Source organism: Microtus oregoni, unplaced genomic scaffold (genome assembly GCF_018167655.1).
Source record: "Microtus oregoni isolate MIOR12 unplaced genomic scaffold, Mior012 000032F_ref0000030, whole genome shotgun sequence".
In the NCBI taxonomy this organism is placed as follows: domain Eukaryota; kingdom Metazoa; phylum Chordata; class Mammalia; order Rodentia; family Cricetidae; genus Microtus; species Microtus oregoni.
Window position 1 is genome coordinate 21,160,026 of NW_024543091.1, and position 21,725 is coordinate 21,181,750.

General features: G+C 40.5%; 1 protein-coding gene across 3 annotated transcripts in view; it reads right to left on the reverse strand.

Annotated features, from left to right (window-relative positions):
- Csnk1g1 (casein kinase 1 gamma 1) overlaps positions 1 to 21,725 on the reverse strand; it is a 124,662-nt gene that overhangs the window by 89,493 nt on the left and 13,444 nt on the right. For 2 of the 3 annotated variants that reach the window (XM_041679472.1, XM_041679471.1), the window contains exon 2: positions 6,219 to 6,615. In XM_041679472.1, the coding sequence (XP_041535406.1) occupies positions 6,219 to 6,399 (181 nt within the window). In that variant the 5' untranslated portion in view covers positions 6,400 to 6,615. Of the gene's footprint in view, positions 1 to 6,218; positions 6,616 to 21,725 lie in introns of those variants that run through there. The other variant, XM_041679473.1, reaches the window with a different exon arrangement.

The window sequence follows — 21,725 nt, forward strand, 5'->3', positions numbered from 1 at the left end:
CTACAGTTGGTGGGTATGAAGAAACAGTTTTTATCTGTATTTCCCAATGACTAAAGAAACTGAACAGTTTTTGTGTGCTTATCCTCTAATCTCTCTGGAGAAAAGTATATTCAAATTCTTTGTTCATCTTTTAAAAAAATTTATTTTTAATTATGTGTGTGTGTGTGAATGTACATATGCTAGCACCAGAGGCATTGGATCCCTGAAGCTGAAGTTACAGGGGGCTGTGAGCTACCAAAAATGGGTACAGGAAACTTGAGTCCACAGGAGGAGGTGTGCTCTGAAGTGCTGCTCAATTGGCTTTGCTAATTTTTATTTATTTTATTTTTTTATTTTTATTTTTTTTGGATTTTTCGAGACAGGGTTTCTCCATAGCTTTTGGTTCCTGTCCTGGAACTAGCTCTTGTAGACCAGGCTGCCCTCGAACTCACAGAGATCCGCCTGCCTCTGCCTCCCGAGTACTGGGATTAAAGGCGTGTGCCACCACCGCCCGGCGCTTTTGCGCTTTGCTAATTTTTAATCTGGGTCATCTTTTTATTTACTGATGAGTTTGAGAAGAGCTCTTTATATGTTTCTGAAAAATCCCTTTACTTCAATTTGCCAGTATTTTTCTTGTCCTATTACTTGAGTTGCCTTTTTACTTTCCTCTTTTTAAAATAATAGTAATAATAAGAAAGCATATCATGGTGCTGTGTGGAAGTCAGAAACAACTTTCAGGAACTGGTTCTCTGTGGTGAGCCCACAAGTATTACACAGTAAATGCACAGCTGATAGATCTATTGAACTAATCCACAGGAGAAACCCATTTCAACAGAGCTGCGGGAACACCTGTCTTTTGGACAAGCCATTGTCCATTCTGTAGAAATCTTGTGAAATCATGGCATTTCTCCCTTCCATAATATCCCAGTAATGTATAAACCTGACTTTTCCTATAGGGCAACTGAATACCTTCCCTACACAGAAAAGTTCTATCGTGAAAGCATTCACTAGGTCAAACCTTTGTTCTCATAGCCATAATCTACATAAAACTAGTCCCCCACAACCTTCTTTATTGAAAGAACTCATTGATAAGAAAAGAGGAGGCAATATGTCTGCTCTAACAGCAGACGCAGGAAGGTGGAATCTACTGGTCTTCTGCTCTAACTTAACAAACTACTAATATTCTGTATTTACCCTTCACCATGGTTTCAACTAACATAAGCTCATAGCCCAGGAAATTAACTGCTTATACAGGAAAAATGCCTGAGTCGCTAAAACTAGCTTCAGAGAGGAAAATTCTCACTTGGGCACCCTGCTGGAGTCAAAAGCAAAGTTCCCAAAAGAGATTCCCTTTAATTCAAACAGCTAGACGCTAATGCAGCTGTGTTCCCTGCTGGTAGGGAGCTTCACAGCCACACCCCCTCTGAGATGTAAGGCACCTCTCTTTGTCAGATCCATCTTTTTGTTTTGTTTTGTTTTTCTTACTCTGAAAATGCATGCTTGATACTACTGTTAGCACCTATGAAATTGCTAACTTGTCGGTATGCCTACGTAAACTGAAAGCTTTGTGGAGAATGCCCCCCCCCATGTACTTCCCCAAGAAATAAAGAAACCTGTAAGAGAATTGTGCTTGAGTCAGTCACAGTTTGTTCTACTCCAAGATCCCTTTCTCCAGGCAGTTTTCATCTGCCATAGTGAATCTTTCTGGATCCTGAGGCTTAATGGGCTTAGCCCCAAAATAAACCTCAATAGTTCTCTTCTTCCACCGTGGGTCCCAAGGACTGAACTCGGGCACGAGCAACAACACTTTTTACTGACCAAGCCATACTGTTCTTCCTCGATGATTCTGTTTAGGTAATACAAAAGGTTTTATTTGTTGCCAGGCATGGCAGCACTCAGGAGATAAAGACAGGCAGAACTTTGTGAATTCAAGACCAGCCTGGTCTACATAGCAAGTTCAGGCCATTCAGGGTAATACGGTGAGATCCTATCTTTAAATTTTTCAATATTTATGAAGTCTACTATATCCATTTTCTTCTACTTATTAGGCCTTTGGAATCACAATTTAAAAATTACTATCATGAAACAGACATAAGAAGAGTAAAATTTTTGCTTGTTTGAGACAGGGTTTCTCTGTGTAACCCTGGCTGTCCCGGAACTCACTCTGTAGACCAGGCTGACTTCTTTGAACTCAAGAAGAGATCCACCTGACTCTGACTCTGCCTCTGCCTCCAAGTGCTGGGCAAAGGTATGAGCCCTATCACCTGGTTAAGAATAGTAAAATTTACTGCTAAGTTTTGGGGGTTTCTGTTTGTTTTCTGAGACAGGGTTTGACTGTATAATTTAGCTAGCCTGGAACTTCACACAGACACCAGACTGGGCATAAACTCAGAGATCCACCGGTCTCTGCCTACTGAGCGCTGGAATTAAAGGTGTGCACTATTATGCCTAGCTTTGTCTTAGTTTTCTTCTAAGAGCTGTATAGTTTTGGTTTTGTATTTAATCCTTTAGTCTACTGTGATAATTTTTCTATTTAAGAATTCAATGTTTAGGGCTGGAGAGATGGCTCAGTGGTTAAGAGCATTGCCTGCTCTTCCAAAGGTCCTGAGTTCAATTCCCGGCAACCACATGGTGGCTCACAACCATCTGTAATGAGGTCTGGTGCCCTCTTCTGGCCTGCAGACATACATGCAGACAGATTATTGTATACATAATGAATAAATAAATAAATATATAAATATTTTTTAAAAAAAGAAGAATTCAATGTTTAGATTTCTGAATATGGCTTTTTCACTTTCTCACTAGTATTTTGGAAAAAGTTTCATTAAATAATATAAAACATCTTCAAAATAATCCCAATGACTGTCAATAAATATTGATTTATTAATATCCTTGTTTCTTTTCCTGTTGTGATAAAATACCTTGACAAAATTATTATTATTATTTTTCCGAGACAGGGTTTCTCTGTACTTTGGAGCCTGTCCTGGAATGAGCTTTTGTAGACCAGACTGGCCTCAAATTTACAGAGAAGGCCTGGCTTTGCCTTTTGAGAGCTGGGATTAAATGCGTACACAACCACGACCCAATTTGACAAAATTAATTTAAGGGAGAAAAGGTTTATTGAGCTCACAGTTCCAGGCTACAATGCATTACAATGGGGAGATCACAGCAGCAGGAAATTGCCTTGAGGAGCTAGTTACCTGCATCTGCAGTCAAGAAAACAGGGCTTCCAGACTGCGTGGTGAGTGAGGCACTTGCCATGACAATCTGAGTTCAATCCCTGGAAACTACCCTGACAAGTTGTCCTATGACTCACACACACACACACACACACACACACAGAGAGAGAGAGAGAGAGAGAGAGAGAGAGAGAGAGAGAGAAACTTAATAAAAAAGAAACAAAAGTAATGCATGTTCCCTAGTATCTAGCTTTTTTCTCTATTTTTTTTTTTTAACTATCTAGGATTTCCTGCTTAGAGAATGGTGCCACCAGCAGATGGGAGATCTCACCAAAATTAACACTATCAGGATAGTCCCCTAGAGATAAACCTAGAAGCTCATCTCCCAGGTGATTATAACTTCTGTCAAGCTGACAATTTAACACCAACCATCCCAACTGATACTTTCTCTCCTAAGTCTTCAAATTTGCCCTATTTAAGGAAACAGTATATAAAAATAAGTTTTTATAGAAGTAATCTTTCCTGCACTATGAAAGTTAGCCAGTAGTGAGGAAACTTCCAGGTTGATAACAACTTGATTTCTCCACATCCTATGACTAAGTAGATAGTATCTTTAGCAACAGAGTCTCAGTCAGTTTGTGTCTGTCTCTGTTTAAAGATTTGTTTATGTGTGTTTACTCATATTTATGTACCACATGCAGTCCTGATGCCCTTGGAGGGCTGAAGACAGCATTAGATTCCTTGAATCTGGAGTTATGGACAGTTGTGAGCCATTACATGGGTGCTGGGAATTGAACTCAGGTTCTCTACAAGAACAGTAGATGCTCTTACTGATGAGCCATCTCTCCAGCCCCAAGTAATGGGGTCTTATTATCAAGTTTTAGAGGGTAACCAAGAACAATGGCAATTTCTGGAAATGGGAGAGGGGGGCTGGAATATGGAGTCCCACTGACCAACAACTTAAAAAGTGGTAACCCAGCTGGGCGGTGGTAGCGCATGCCTTTAATCCCAGCACTCGGGAGGCAGAGGCAGGCGGATCTCTGAGTTGGAGCCCAGCCTGGTCTACAAGAGCTAGTTCCAGGACAGGAACCAAAGCTTCGGAGAAACCCTGTCTCGAAAATTAAAAAAAAAAAAAAAAAAAAAAAAAGTGGTAACCCATACCTGGCACTGGGTGTTATAAAAATTGATAGCCAATGGTGTCTAGGAGAGACAGGCACTGTCCATTTTGTTATAGGGTAGAACCATTTTAAACCACACACACACACACACAGAGAGAGAGAAGCTTCTACAGTAGTTAAGTTTTCATACAGCTTTATCAAAGGTCTTTAGTATTGTTATATAAAGAGATAGTATTAGCGATCTCTCCTCTCCTCTGTCCTCCCACCTATGTACACATTGCTGGGGAAGAAAAGTAATCACCAGCTTACACGGCTGTGAACGCTATGAGCTACACAAGATCAAGCCAACCAAAGCACCAGTATGGATGAGGAGGAGTGCAGTAACTACTACCCTAACACTCACATGTGCAGATGTGAGTTTATGTATACCACATGCATACATGTGCCTGAGGAGGCCAGAGAGGGCACTGACAGACTTCCACTAGCTACAGTCTTTTTTTGGTCTTCATAGAAATCGAGCCATTTTGGCTCTGAGAATTCACAAGTTTGTGCTTTAGAAACTGTCTTTCAGAGGTAATTTTGTAGATGTTTAATCCACAACATATCTAACAAAAGCAGTTAAGTCACCAAATGAATGAATATTTGCAACACTAGTTGTTGAAGCAACTGAGTAGTTGCTAGAAAGGCATACAATGTTAAATTACACATCTTCTACTCTCAGCAAGTGGCTTGGCTAACCCAAACATGAACACATCTCTAAATATGAAGGCCTTTTTATTATCCTGGTACGGTTCAATTCCAGGTTGCTAGCCTTCTATAATTAAGAATAAATTCATTCCTAGCTTCTTCTGATTCAATTCTGTACCTGGAGATATACAGCTAGGATAGTGGTGTTTCTCTAAGGATTGAGAAAGATAATCAGGAACTGGAGAGATGGCTCAGTGGTTAAGAGTATTGGCTCCTCTTCCAGAGGACTCAGGTCCAATTCTCAGCACCCACATGGGAGCTCACAACTGTCTGTAACTCCAGTTCTATGGAACCCAATACCCTCCCACTGATATCCATGCAGGCAAAACACCAATGTACATAAAATAAATTAAATTATTTAAAAAAGAAAAAGGTAATCATCGTCATAAAAAATTTGTTTTCTTTTGTAGAATCATCAAAAGTAGCAGAGGTTTAAAAAAATTATCCCATGTTCCTACTCTCACAGTGGCCCAAAAGTCAAAGCTTCTTACAATGGATTTTTTAATAATCCAGAGCTCTGACAATTATTTAGGGACTGGAGAAATGGCTCAACAGTTAAGAGTACTTACGCTGTTCCAGAGGATGCTAGATTACTCGTCAACACTCACATAAGGTGGCTCACAACTACCTGTAACTCTAGCTCCATGGGATCTAATGCGCTCTTCTGGCCTCTTTGGGTACCTGCACGCACACAGACTATACTCACATAGACAAATGCACATACATAAAACTAAAGTTTTTTGTTTGTTTGTTTTGAAGATTAAACTGAGGCAGTGGTGGTGTACACCTTTAATCCAGCACTTGGGAGGCAGAAGTTCTGAGTTCTAAGACAGCCGGGCTTAAAGAGGGAGTTCCAGGACAGCCAGAGCTACACAGGGAAACCCTGTCTTGAAAAACCTATAATAAAAATACTCGTAAAATAAACTTTAAAAACTTTTAAACATTAATAAAGACATAGTCTAACTTAATGGAAAATTAAAAATCCTATCACACATAAAGAAAAGGAAGCCTTGGATAATAGCACCATGACTAATAATAACTATAATTCCCTTTGCAAAATCCTTATTTCTTATGCTAGTAAGTCCTACTTAAGAGAAAGTTCTCACTAAAGCATCACCTGCTTATCTTGAAACACAACAGAGAGAGTAGCAATTGTTGTTGTTACTAGAAGTGACAGAAATAACCAAAATCTCACCTAATCTGAGCTCTCCGAAGTTCCCACACCCTATCTTCTTGCCAACCCTGAAGTTGGGTCCCACCATAAGAACTCCAGAGGATGCTGAGGTGCCAGATGGTCGGGAACAGTGTGTATTCCTTTGTGCCATGGTTTTAGTTGTCCGTTGTCTGTCATCTTTCTCCCTGTTAGAATGGTCCATGATCCTACACGACAGTCTCTGAACAATGAATGTCCTCAGTGTGTATACTTCTCTTCAACACAGAAGTATGTCCGAATCAACTGCAGTCAGAGAATGAAAATGAGTTTTGGCATCATATTTATGCTTATGTGTACTTCCAGAAGATGAAAAACCACGGCTTAGTTCTTGAAGAACATGTAGTCTGTAGATTTCAAGCATAGGAGGACATTTTGTAACCTGTATAAAATACAGAAAAATACAGTTAAAAAACTAGTTGGGAGAGGGAGCTTGAGACAAAAATTTCTCTGTGTAGCCCTGACTGTCCTAGCTTTAAACTCGCAGATATCTGCCTGCCTCTGCCTCTTGGGTGCTAAGCCTAAAGGCATGTGCCCAGAAAAAAACAAAAACAAAAACAACCAACTACACTTTAAAGTAAACTGAGAAACGCAATTCATTAGAATGGACTCTATTCAGAGTAAAGCACAGTGATCGTCAAAGCTCCCTAAAATAATTTTGGTTTTATATCTTTTAACATGTTAGCCAGCTAGGTTAGTTACTTATGAGTTAACACAAGCTAAGGAAACTGCAAACCAGAAAGCTAAGAAAACACAAAAGTATTTAACATGAAACATCTCTTTTAGTGATGTCCACATAAACAAAAAGAAAAATATTTTTTTTAAATTGTTTTCTTAAATCACTGTGTAACAGGGTATTTATCAGGAAGTTAAAGCTGAGTTAAATAGACCGTAGACGATTTAATTCAAAGCTCTCCTCTTAAAATTAGTTTAGATCGTACTAAAAATGATGCTAGTCAGTGTTGTTCTTCCCTCCACTCACCACTTAACAAGCAATGGCAGCAGTCATGCAATTCAAAATGTACAAACTGGCAACAGTCTCTCAGAGAACCCCACACTTTCTGGTACTGTTTCTCTCCAAGTACCACCCTCCTTCCCTTCTTCTCTCCCACCTGCTTTGGTTTTTAGAGACTGGGTTTCTCTGTGTAGTTTTGATGCTCTGTAGACCAGGCTGGCCTCGAACTCACAGAGATCTGCCTGCCTATGCCTCCCAAGTGCTGGGATTAAAGGCATGAGCCTCCACTGTCCACCCCAAGTGCCTCTCTCAACCCTTAAACTTAAGCAGATATTAAAATGTGTCTCATAAAACCCCAACTCTGCTTTATAGAGGGAAGTGAGCTGTAAGTCGTTGTGCACACCTTTAATTCCAGCCCTCAGGAGGCAGAGGCAGGAGGATCTCTATAAGCTTGAGGCCAATCTGATCTACAAGGCAAGCTCCAGGACAGCCAGAGCTACATAGTGAAACCTTGTCTAGAAAAAAAGAAAGAGGCAAAGACTGACATGCTGCATTTAAAAAAAGATTTATTTGTTTTTATTTTGAGTAGAAGCTCAAACTAAAAAGAAAGTCACAAAACTAACATCTTAACCTGCATCCCTTTTAGATATTCTCTAGTGTCTGATGTGAAAACTGAGCATAACACAAAAGTTGTCAATAAGGTAATTTTATTGCTGGATTTGATAATACACGTAATACACTTGTGATATTATGAAATGTTTTGAATTTTGTCTAATGTCCTGGCTCATTACTCACAAAGTCATAGTTCCTTCCTAAATGACCAGAATAAGCTTAAAAAAAAAAAACCCAAAACCAAAAAAAAAAACCAAAATAAACAAACAACAACAACAACAAAAAACAGAGCCTCTATCTTATCTTTATTCTGTCATCTTCCCCCTATCCTCCCCAAAGCAAACCATAAAACTACAATTTCTCCTCCCCAATTTAAGACACACAAATCAAAATATACTCTTATCTTCCCAGGCTTGAAAATGATCATAAAGAAATTCAGGTAGATCAGAAGACCACCACCCTTCATACCACATTCACCACAGCAGCCTCCTACCCAGAAAGACTGAAGGCCATAGAGAGGTCCAGAGGAAATGAACAAGAAGCTTCATGGGGCTTTCTTACCATTGGCATTAGATCATACTCCTTTGAGTCCAATCATATTTCTACATCCTTCAATCATGACTATGCAATAAAGTCTCCATAATAACCAAAGGGTCAGATCCCTGTAGACACTGAGGTTCCTCAGAGAAGTCATGGTAGTCCTACAACACACCCGCTTCGTACCGCCTTCGCCTGCACTCTTTGTAACAACATCCTTGATAACCAGAAAATGTTTCCGTGAGAGATATTCAAAACAAATAAATCCAGAAGTGAAGGAGAAGGAAGCTTACTTTGCTCAAAACCAGATTTAGAAGGGGAATCTCATCTCCAGGGAAGGACAATTTTAAGGACTTGCGCTCAACCTGTAGGATCTGATGCAGTCTGAAGATTGACAGTGTCAGGCCCACTAAGGCCATGTCTGTCTCTGAAGAATTGCTTACTTGTTGGTGGGAGAATCTCCACACCTTTTTGGGTGACAGAGTCTTCTGTATGAAAATTATGGTGTGACAACTGTTAATATGCTTTTAAAAAGAAAATGTGCTATTCCCCTTTTAGGCAGGGCCTTAAAGCTTCACTTGCCTCTGCCTCCCCAGTGCTGGAACTAAAGATGTGTGACACCATGCCCTGGCAACTACCAGCTTACAACAGTTATCACTGGTATATCACAGAGCAAAGGTTTCTAGACCATGAGCTTCCAAAGAAGATTTCTATTTCTAATTCCCTAGCAATATAATCACAGGTACAAAGCTGCAGGTTGACCATAGATACACAATAGACAATTCAAGGATACATGCTTATAGTACAACATTAAAAGAAGTTTATTTTATATTATTATGTTTTCTATTTGTTTTGTGTTAAAACTGTAAAATAACATGAGAATACTAATCATCAATAAGTCAATTTCCTATATGAAACAACTTCCTATTTCTGTTCATTTCCACTATCCTCTAGTTGCCTTTTATCCAAATCTCTCAAACAACAATGCAGAAAGAAAAGGAAAATAAAATTGAAGATGTTCTTTCTATAGATATGTCTTAATTGTTGAAGGCATGTGTACATTAGAGACTGGTAACTCCACTTTCTTTCCTTTTATTACATTGTTTCAGGACACTAATAGAATGTAAGGCCCATATCTACATCCAGCTAATGCCTCTACCTTCAGATTATCATCACTAATATGTTTTTGAAAGGTTTGTGCACAGTTACTAGTAGATAATATAAAAACAATCAGGTTGAGGATACCATACAAAGTGAACATTAAATTTTACATTTTAATCTTCTAAGGGGGAGGGGGCTACAGGGATGGGGATTACAAATCAATCATAGAATGCTTACCTAGAAAGGGCAAGAGCCTACACTTAATTTCAATTTCAAGGGCTTTTGGTTTTTCTTGTTTTGTTGGAGGTGGTGAGACAGGGTTTCTCTGTGTAGCCCTAGCTGTTCTGGAACTCGCTCTGTAGACCAGGCTGGTTTCAAACACAGAGATTCACCTGCCTCTGCCTCCCAAGTGCTGAGATTAAAGATGTGTACCACCACTGCCCAGCTTTTTTTTTTTTAAGGCTCTTCTGGCCTCTGGCCTTGCACAAGCATGTGCACCTGCACATACACTCACTCACAAAGACATATCCACATAAAAATAAATTAAGCCTTTAAAAAATTCCTTTCATTAAAAAAAACAAACTCAGCTAGGCCTATGCATGTTGCTCAGTGGTAGAAAGCTTGACTAACATGCACAAGGCCCTGAATTCAAGCAAACAGAGATTTCACAGGTTATTTTGAAGTTTTATTATTCAAGACACTATAGTACTGGTGAGATAAACAAATCAAAGAAATAGATGCCCGGAAATAGACTGCTATCAATATGGACACACTGGTTTTTCACAAAAGAGCAAAGGAAATTCTAGGAAAACCATACACATTCATGAATGTGTCTATGAGTATGCTCACACAGGCACATATACACATACAAACACACACGCACACACATTCTAAATGTAGACATATACTTTTCTCAAAATTTAACTCAAGCTAAGGGTAGAGTTGCCTACCTTTAGTCCTAGCACTTGGGAGGCAGAGGCAGGTAGATCTCTATGAGTTTGAGACATGCTGGGTCTACATAACAAGACACTGTGTGTCAAAAATACCAAAAACAACCAAGCAAAACACCTAAAAGATCCAGCTCAAAATGGATCACAGACATAGCTGCATGTGTACACATGTGTCTGTGTGAGGGAATGCCTTGTGTGGAGATGTACTGAGAGGCCAGAAAGGGTGTCAGATCCCTGGGATTATAGTTTTGAGCCACCTGATGTGGGTGCTGGAAACTGAAGTGTAAAATGTAGTTATGATCCTACTAAAAAGCAAAACCAAAAAAATATTGAGTCCTTTTAAAAACACCATTCTGTGGAAATGTCTTCATGTTCTTAAAAGTTCAAGAGAATACATCAGAAAACGAACAAATGATTGTAAAAGAACAGAGTTCCTGTTGTGCAAACATGGGAACCTGAGGTAAGATCCCCAACCATGGCAAAAGCAGGGCAGTGACAGGAGGACCCTGAGTACCTGCATGCCAAAATGTAAGCTCCAGGTTCAGTGACAAACTGGATACCTAACACATATAACAGAGGACATACCTCTGTCCTCCACATGCACACTCTACACATGTGCAAACATGAATACCCCACATACAATTGGTTTTCTTTTTGAGATAGGTCTATGTAGCTCTAGCTATTTTGGAACTCATTATGCAGACCAAACTGGCCTCAAACTCAGATCTGCCTCTGCCTCCCAAGTGTTAGGATTAAAGGTATGTGCCACCACTCCTATAATTTAAAAAAAATTGCTTTATTTCATTAAAAAAAACAGGAACTTTTTTTTTAGGCTCAATGGTTAAGACATTGACAATTCTTCTAGAGGGCCCAGGTTCAGTTCCCAGTACCCATATGGCAGCTCACAATCATTTGTAACTCCAATTCCTGCAAATCTGACTCTCTAAGACTCCCTCTTCTGGTCTCTGGGCATGAATACACTCAAAATATTCATACACCTAAAATATGTTAAATTTTTAATTAAAAATTTAATTTTTTGACACCGGGTCTCATTAGTAGCCCAGATTGCTCTAGAACTCACTGTATAGTACAGGTTGGCCAGGGACCCACAGCAACTCCACTGCCCTCAGCCTCTCAAGTACTAGGAGTACAAGGGTGAGTCATTATGCCTTAGCTTCATTATAAATAATCCTAAGCATGCAGTACTACTTTAGCAATAATTTTGAAAACGTAATTTTTTTTATTGATTCTTTGGGAATTTCACATCATGCACCTCAATCCCACTCATTTCCTAGTCCTTCCATGTCCACCCTCCACCTCTGTAGCCTCTCCCCCAAAAGAAAACAAGAATAATAAAATAAAAAATAAGTAAAACAATAACAACACTTCACTCCTCTGTCTTTCCTGCCTCTCCATCATATATTTATCTGTAGTGGCTTTGGGAGCTGCAGAGTATCCTGCAGTACACTCTTTTGCCCAAACAGCTTTACTGGCAAAAGTTCATTGCAATGAGCTGTTAGTCTGGTTCGAGGCCTCTGGCTTCTGCCTCACTGAAAATATCCTGCTGTTGCCCTAGTCATGGAGAGCCAAGAGCTATGGTTCCACAGGACCAGTTCCTTCAGAATTTCCAGCAGGTCACAGATGGTTAGAAGTTGGGTTGGGCCCATTCAAAGCACTAAATGTGGGCCTGGGTAGTAGCTGAGTTGGTCAGTCCAGGCCTCTGCTGGGACTACTCCTCCTCCAAGGTGAGGGTCAGGGCCATCTCTTCTGTGCCCAGGCCATAAGGGCCAGCTCTCCCCAACATATGGTGAGGTGTAGAGCCAGCATTACCTTCTGCAGTGGTGTTGGGCCTCAGTTTTCCCAGGACCATTAAGAGTTGGGGACAGCTCTCCCAGGTCCACAACACTGGGGCCAGCTGGGGGTGGCAGTTCTCTTGCTGAGGTATCTGACAAGGCACCAGACCAGCTTTCCAGTGCTGAAGCCACTGGGGACCCTGACCCTGGCTGTAGTAGGACTGTGTACCTCGATATGGCCCTTGGCCACAGCTCAGGCCTGGACATCACCATGGCGCTTGGTGGCAGTGCAGGCCACTCAGATCTGTATGTCTCCCAATGGTGGTGGCATGACCCTCAGGCATGGCCTCAAGTGGTGGCCCAGACCTTGGGCATCTGTATGGCCTTCTGTGATAACATGGGACATGGATATCAACACAGACCCCGGTTGTAGTAGAGCCAAGGACCCAGACATGGCCCCAAGTGGCAGCGTAGCCAACCTTCTCAGCCTGTTCATCACTGCCATTGCATATTCAGTTCTGCTTCTCCCCACAGGGCACGATTGCTCTCGCTTCTCCTTCTCTTACATTTTTCCACCAAAAACTTGTTCATCACCTACCTACCCACCCACCTGCCTGGGCCGCCGGGGCCACTTGGACCTGGTGGACCTGTCAGCAATGAAAACATCTGTCCTGGGCTGGAGAGACAGCTCAGGGCTGAGGGCTCTTGCAGCTGTTCAACAGACCTGAGTTTTTTTTTTTTTTAAAGATTTATTTATGATGTATACAACATTCTCCCTCCATGCATGCCCACAAGCCAGAAGAGGGTGCCAGATCTCATTACATATGGTTGTGAGCTACCATGTGGCTGCTGGGAATTGAACTCATGACCTCTGGAAGAGCAGTCAGTGCTCTTAACCACTGAGCCATCTCTCTAGCCCCAGACCTGAGTTTTATTCACAGCATCCATACTGATTAACACTCCAGTTCTGGGAAATACAACAAACTCTTCTGGCTTCCACATATACCTGCTCATATGTGTGCGCATGTGTGTGCATGTGTATGTCTGGTGTGTAGCATGCATACACACAAATATTTTTAAGAAAAAAAAATTTGATTTTTTTTTTTTGAGACTGGGTTTCTCTATGTAATTAATAGCCCTGGCTGTCCTGGAACTCACTCCGTAGACCAGGCTGGCCCTGAATTCAGAGATCTGCCTGCCTCTGCCTCCCCAGTGCTGGGATGCTAAGAAAAAAAAATTATCTTATCTGTTAATAAAATACAAATTCTAAGATGAAGAGGCTGTGAAAATAGGTCAGTGGATAAAGTGCTTGCCCTGAAAGAATGGAGATAGGAGTTCTGGTTCTCAGCACACACGCAAATGCCAAGTGTGCATAAGCAGACCACTTTAATTCCAATGCTTGGAAAGCCTGAAGATGGGGATCCTTAGTGTAAACTGGATAACCTAGACTAGCCAGAAAGGAGAGGTCGAGGTTCAATTCAGATATCCTGCCTCAATGAATTCAGAGGACAGCAATCAAGGGAGATTCATGATGTCAGGCTCACGCCTCCAAACACATGGGAACAAGTGCTAACATACACATGTGTCCCACCCGGACATACACCACACACAGAGACATTTTTTAATTGTAAGATGAAAATTCCCCAATTTTCTACTACCATACTAGTAAAACAGGTCTATAAAACTATTCACCTTCTCATCTCAATGAGGAGCCTAAGGCAAACTACTTAATAAGCTTTACTGAACTCCTTCTCACTGTAACTAACTTCTTCCCTTCCTCAGAACTTTTCCATTACAAGACATGCTGTAACACTCATCTCCTGGTCATCATTTCCTATCTACCATCCTCTTTCCCACAAGCCCTACACACACAAAGTCTTCAACACTCAATAACTACAGTTTTCATTTCATCTCAAACGAACTAACTTTCTCCTGTCACAGTAAGTCACATACATTTGAAGCTAAACCAAGAATACTTCCTATTTCTTATCTTATTTGCTTTCTTGGAATGTTTGAGAATTAAGTCCTAGGTCTCAAGCATACTAGAAAACATGCCTTATCATCTTCATCTACAGGCACAGAGAAACCTTGTCACATAAAACCAAAAAGAGAAGCCGGGCGGTGGTGGCGCATGCCTTTAATCCCGGCACTAGGGAGGCAGAGGCAGGCGGATTTCTGTGAGTTCGAGGCCAGTCTGGTCTACAAGAGCTAGTTCCAGGACATGAACCAAAAAGCTACGGAGAAGCCAAAAAGAGAGAATATATATCCATGTAGGAGTTTGTCCATGTGCATCCAGTTGCCTTCAGTGGCCAAAGAAGGTGTTAGATCTCCTGGAGGTGGAATTACAGCTGCTTGTGAGCTACCTTACAAGGGTGCTGGGTACTAAATTCGGGTCCTCTGCAAGAGCAGTTTGTGTCCTTAACCACTGAGCCATCTCTCCAGCCCTATTCAAAACATTCTTAACTAAACAAATATTTACAAAGTGTCTTTTATGTACCTAAAACTGGAACAGTCACTGTTAGTGTACCAGTGAACTCAACATTTACAGTTGTTCTGTTCTTAGGGCTTAGAAAACAGAAGGGACATCACAAAAGAGCACACAAAAAGAACAACAAATGCTGAAATCATGGTGTAAATTAAATGAATTGATGAAATAATTTAAGTCTGAATAATAAATTTCAGAAAGATGCTGGAACTATGATAGGTCGGTATGGAGGGTCTGCCTAGCATGCACAAAACTTTGGGTCTGATCCCAAGCACAAGGTCTAGGGATCAGATAGTGATGCTAAGAACTTTGTTCAGCCCCCACTAAATTACCACTTTTGATAGTGAGCTAGAGACAGAGTATCCAGATACAGTCATTACCAGCCTATGGATGAAAGGCTTTTGGTAAAGGAAGATCAACAAGGAAGAGAGGGCATCATCGTAAGAAAGGTGAAGAGGTAGCAGGAGTCCATTATTCAATATTTTTTAAAGATCACTGAAAGCAGTGAGAGGCCATTTAAGTAGAAAGTGACATATAGACTTAAAAGGATATCAACTTGTAAGAAGCATTGAGATTCTTTAAAAATGATTAGCTCTGGTTACTCACCTCTTCAGTAAGTTCAACCTTAATGTGCCTACTTTCTAAAAAGGTAATTATTGCTTTTCATAGGGAAGAGAGAAGACATGGTCACTGCTGCATCAGCCAGTCCAATACAGCCAGAAGAACCCAAAGCTTGAGCTCTCTTCCTTCTGCTACACTAACAAAGGATTCTTGCCAACCACTTACTCATCCATTCAGACCCACTGGCCTCACACCTATCTGTAACACGAACGGGGGCCTGCTTGTTGTTGGGGTTTTTGTACCACCCGGTACCCCACAACTGTTTAGCCCCAAAGAAAATCACACATAGGTCTCCATAAATTATAAAGCTGATTGGCCCATTTGCTCTAGCCTCTTATTAGCTCTGGTAGCTTATATTAACCCATTATTCTGATCTATGATAGCCATGTGGCTCAGTACCTTTTTCAGTGGGGCAGATCACATCCTGCTGCTTCGGTGATCTAGGCAGGAGTGGGAGGAATCAACTTCCTCCTTCCCAGAATTCTCCTGTTCTCATTACATTATTTCTACTTCCTGTCTGGTTTTCCTGCCTGGCCAATCAGCTTTATTTATAACATGATTGACAGAATACAGACAATTCTCCCGCACCACCTGTCCTTCTGAAACAACAACAACAACCAAATACAGATACAGTGTTTTTATTTTAATTTTATTTACTTATTTGTATTTTTTTTCTGTTTTTTTGAGACAGGGTCTCTCTGTAGTTTTAGAGCCTGTCCTGGAACTTGCTCTGTAGACCAGGCTAGCCTCGAACTCACAGAGATCCACCTGTCTCTGCCTCCCAAGTGCTAGGATTAAAGGCGTGTACCACCACCACATGACCAATATAGTGTTTTAAAAACACATTCACAAAGCTTTTGCTGGACAACCTAATCCTCTTCCTTGAGCAACTTAGTTTCTTCTGTTTCCCACATTAAACATGCCCCATTATTTGAGTAGTGTGTTTAAAATATACTTCTTAGCCGGGCGGTGGTGGCGCACGCCTTTAATCCCAGCACTCGGGAGGCAGAGGCAGGCGGATCTCTGTGAGTTCGAGACCAGTCTGGTCTACAGAGCTAGTTCCAGGACAGGCTCCAAAGCCACAGAGAAACCCTGTCTCGAAAAACCAAAAATAAATAAATAAATAAATAAATATATATATACACATATATATGTATATATATATATACTTCTTTTATGGGAAAATTTCTTTATGGGGTTAAATTTCTATCTTTAAAAAAATGGTTTGTTGAGAAACATTTCACATACTATATGATCCATCTATATATAGGACAAGGGAAGAGGGTGTAGCTCAATAGCTAGAGTGTTTTCCTAGTACATATGAGATCCTGTTCAAGTTCACAAACTGAACAGACACCTGGAATGCCAGCACTTGCTAGGTGGAAGTAGGAAAATCAGTTCAGTTATCCTCAGTGAGACAGTGAGTTGAAAGTCCAGGCTAGGTAGGATTCATGAGATTCTGTCTCTAAAATGCACCACCCCCAAAAGTAACAATAAATGTCATCCCTAGCACAGAGGTAACTTTCAAATGTGGAGATTTCAAGTATGCTATACCTTAGCTCATTTGTAGTGAGTCCAAATGGCTTTTATTGAAATTATTTTTGAAATTATTACTGTACGTATGTACATGACCTATGTATGTGGGATACCATCCCATAGCATGTGTGTGGAGGTCACAGGACAACTTCATGAAATTGGTCCTTTCCATTTATTTTAACATTGTTTCTGGGTATTGAACTGAGGCTGTCAGGCTTGGGTGGCAGGTGGTGTTACCTGCTGAGCCATTTCATCAGCCCCTTAAAGAGCCAGGAACTGAACGCTGGCTGAACCAAGAACTTTTATGCAGGCAAGTCAGGCATTGTACCACTGAGCTTTTTCTCCCACTGAGACAGTGTATTCTCTACATACGCTTGGCTGTCTTCAAACCCTCTTTGTACTGTATGTGGCCTTGAATTCACAGAGAGCTGCCTCTCCCTTCCAAATGCTAGGATTAAAGGTGGGGGCCACCACACATCACTGTTTTACCTTTTTTAGACAAAAAATTACTATGTAGTACAGGCTGACCTCAAACTCACAGCAATCCTCCTGCCAGTCTCCTGAATACTAAAAATACAGGTGTTTACCTCCTTACCCAGTTCTTCAATTGATTTGCTTGTTAAAATAGTTTTTCTAGTTGGTTTACTCATCTTCTAAGTTTAAGTTGGGGAAAAATTTGATGGCATTGCTATTCCTTTCTCTTGGCTTTAAAAAATAATATTTGGAGGCTGGAGAGATGGCTCAGCGGTTGAGAGCACTGGCTGTTTTTCCAAAGGTCCAATTCTTGACACCCACATGGCAGCTCATACCTGTTACTCCAACTCCAGGGCTTCTGACACTCTCATGCAGATATACATGTAGGCAAGACACCAATATATACAAAATTTAGGGGAAAAAATATTTCTTTTGAGTAAGTGATGTGCCTTGGTGTTATGGATGTGCACTGTGTGTGTGCCTGGTGCTTGCAGAGGCTAGAAGAGGGTATCAGATCTGCCTGGCTCTACCTCCCAAGTGCTAGGATTTAAAGGCATGTGCCACCAAGAGCCCACAAATAATAAAATTTTTAAAAAGGAAGATGTTGTTTGTAAAGCCAAAACAAGGGTGAAAGCCTGATGTGTTGCACACCTGTAGGAACTTTAAAAGCCTGAGGCCTGGGATACACAGTGAGATTCTGTATCAAAAAAAAAAAAAAAAAAAGAAAGAAAAGAAAGAGAGAGAGAGAGAAAAAAAACACCAAGGATGAGACTAAATATATCTTCTTTAAAATAAAAAAAAAATGTGGAAAAGGGTATCTGACAGCCTGTTTCAATAGCCCCCTTTTATAACTATGCCTTAAAAAAACTTTATTATCAAAAGCTGTAAAAAGAGAAGTGTATGATTGTCCTAAGACCACAAACTCTTGTGATCTAAGATTATAAATGAACCTCAGGTCAATAAAATGCTGTTGAATTAACACAGAAATAACGTTTGTTGCATGCAGAACACTGTGTTGTAGTGTATGCTGGGAGGGTAACTTTTGCACACAAAAAGTATCTGAACCATGAGAACTAATGCAGGACTGAAGGAAGGACTGTTAAGACCTTTCAAAGTTTTTGGTACTTAGGAACAGTGAATATTGTTTCTGTGATTATCTTTTATAAATAAGTAGTAACAGAACAAAATAAAAGTTTATTTTAATAAGAATGGAGCATGATGAAAAGGTCTTCAATCTCATTTCACCTTTCTGGAAGGCAGTTACAGACACGGTCTCTCTCCTTTACAGATGTGTATGATCAGCAACTTTCATTCTTTCAGTAAAAATCACTCTGTACAGCCAGGCGGTGGTGGCGCACGCCTTTAATCCCAGCACTTGGGAGGCAGAGGCAGGTGGATCTCTGTGAGTTCGAGACCAGCCTGGTCTACAGAGCTAGTTCCAGGACAGGCTCCAAAGCCACAGAGAAACCCTGTCTCGAAAATCAAAAAAAAAAAAAAAAAAAAATCACTCTGTACTACATCAATTGAAGGAGGTATAAAAAGGCAGCTCTAACCTAAAAACCAAGCAAAATATTCTATCTTTAACACTGCATAAAGTTTAACATTCACACGCTTTATGGCTTACCAAAAAAATCTCTGCAGCCCCAGCATCATAAGAAATAAATTTAATTTCTGCAACAAATTAAAATTATAGATAACTGGATTCACAACTACTTTAAAAGTTATGCAGTTGTTCTGTTATTATTGATTTTGCTTGTGGAAAATTCTGGGGATGGATTCCAGGGAAGGCCTCATGCATGTTAAACAAACACACTACCATTGAGTTCCATTCCCCAAACTGACAGCTACTTTAAAATGGGTTTGAAAGCTCCATAATTACAACCACCTTCAACTACTATAAAAACGTAGCATTTAATCCACATTGCTCAGCTTTTGGTTTATAAAAACACAGTGCCTACTGAATATCAGACACTACACATAAAATATGACTAAACTATTCTAGAGAAGTACAATTTTTCTTACTTTACACATGACAGAAAGTTTAGAGGTTGTCTGATAGGACATGGCTAAGAAATGACAGAAAAAAACTCAAAACTCAAATATGCTGGATTCTACAGGGCCTATCTACATCATGTATTCCATACTGTATCCTATCTTGAGCCCTTTCCATGTGAATGAAAACCTCTGTATCTCAATTCTGTTGGTCCTACTGTGGTTTATTTAATTAATCAATGTTAGCTTTTTAAGGGGCTGGAGAGATGGCTCAGAGGTTAAGAGCATTGCCTGCGCTTCCAAAGGTCCTGAGTTCAATTCCCAGCAACCACATGGTGGCTCACAACCATCTGTAATGGGGTCTGGTGCCCTCTTCTGGCCTGAAGGCATACAGACAAAATATTGTATACATAATAAATAAATAAATATTTTTAAAAAAATGTTAGCTTTTTAAGACAAGGTCTCTTTACCTACCCCTGGCTGCCCTAGATTTGTTATATAGACCAGGATGGCCTCAAACTCACAGAGATTCACTTATCTCTGCCTCCTAAGTGCTGGGATTAAAAAGTGTGGCCAGCACATCGAACATTTTTACTGTGGTTTAAGACAATAACAGCAAAAGGAAAGGAGTGCATGTATGTGTACTCAGGATTTTTACTTTACTTTTTAATGCTGAGGGCATTGTTAATGTTGTAGAACATTATTTTAAGGTGAGTTACTTTTGTTTATGCTCCAGAACATTTTTTTAATGATGCAAAGATGTGTTTGATGAAATAAAATTAACCTGTGTTCGGGAGGCTGAGTCAGCAACTGACAGAAGTGGCAGGGAGGTGCCAGGTAGAGAACGGTTTTTTAAGAGGAGGTGAGGAGAAGCAGAAACAAGAGGGCTCCAAAGCTACAGAGAAACCTGGTCTCAAAAAAAAAAAAAAAAAAAGAGGAGTTTGGAACTAGCCTAAACAATATAGTGAGACTCCATCTCTTTAAAAAATTCTAAGAGCACCACATTCAATGGAATTAAAAGAGGAGCTTATACACATGTTTTATGTCTGTTAATGTCTTTGCCCGCCTGAGGTAATGTGTACCATGTGCACATACATGCAGGAGCCCTTGGAGTCTAGAAAAGAACACTGGACTCCCCTGGAATTGGAGGTAGAAGCAGTTGTGAGCTACCATGGGGGGGCTAGAAACCAAACTTAGGTCCTCTGCAAGAGCAGTAACATTCTTAACAGCTAAGGTCTCTCCAGCCTCCAAAGAAGTGCTTTTAGGGCTGGAGAGATAGCACAGAGGTTAAGAGCATTGCCTGCTCTTTCAAAGATCCTGAGTTCAATTCCCGGCAACCACATGGTGGCTCACAACCATCTGTAATGGGGTATAGTGCCCTCTTCTGGCCTGCAGGCATACACACAGACAGAATATTATATAAATAAATAAATATTAAAAAAATTGTCCCCTACTCGCATCTTTAAAAAATTAAAAGGTCATTTGGAACCAGGAGATGGGCAGGCAGGTGCTTGAACAGTTATTTGAGAATTCTCTAGCATCTTTCAAATTCTCTTTTTAAAAAATGTGTGTTTGTGTTGTGTATGGATGAGAAACATGTATGCCTGGTGCTTAGAGAGGTCAGAAGAGGGTGTAATACTCCCCAGAAATGGAGTTTCAGATGATTGTGAATCACCATGTGGTACTGAGAACTGAACCTGAGTCCTCCACAAGAGCTGAAATTGCTCTTAACCACTGAATCATTGCTCCAGCACCTTAAAAAAAAAAAAAAGGCCTGTTGGTGGTGGTTACACACCTTTAATTCCAGCACTCAGGAAGCAGAGGCAGGCAGGTCTCTGAGAGTTTGAGGTCAAAATGGTCTACAAAGTGAGTTCCAGGTCTGCCAGGGCTGTTACAGATAGAAACCCTGTCTTGAAAAACCAAAAAACAAACAAAAACTTTGGCCTCAAACTCAGTCATCCTGTTTTTACCTCCCAGATGCTCAGATTACAGAGGTGTACAAACACAAGGAAGACTATCATTGTAAGGAGTTTCCCATATTACTGGAAATAAGCTGTGACTATTCTTAACACAATATGTTAAACTGCACAATGGCAGAAGTTTGAAAATTAGTATGTCCTATCTATACTGCCATTTTCTCATTCCTTTCTTTTTTCACTTTTTTTTTTAAAAAGATTTTTATTTATTGTGTAGATGTTCCTACTGCCTGTGTATTTCCATGCCAGAGAGGGCACCAGATCTCATTACAAGTGGTTGAGAGCCACCATGTGGTTGCTGGGAATTGAACTCAGGACTTCAGGAAGAGCAGTCAGTGCTCTTAAGCTCTGAGCCATCTCTCCAGCCCTCTTTTTTCATTTTTAAAGTTCCTTGTAAAGATGTTTCTTAAGAGGGTTGGAGAGATGGCTCAGTGGTTAAGAGCATTGTCTGCTCTTCCAA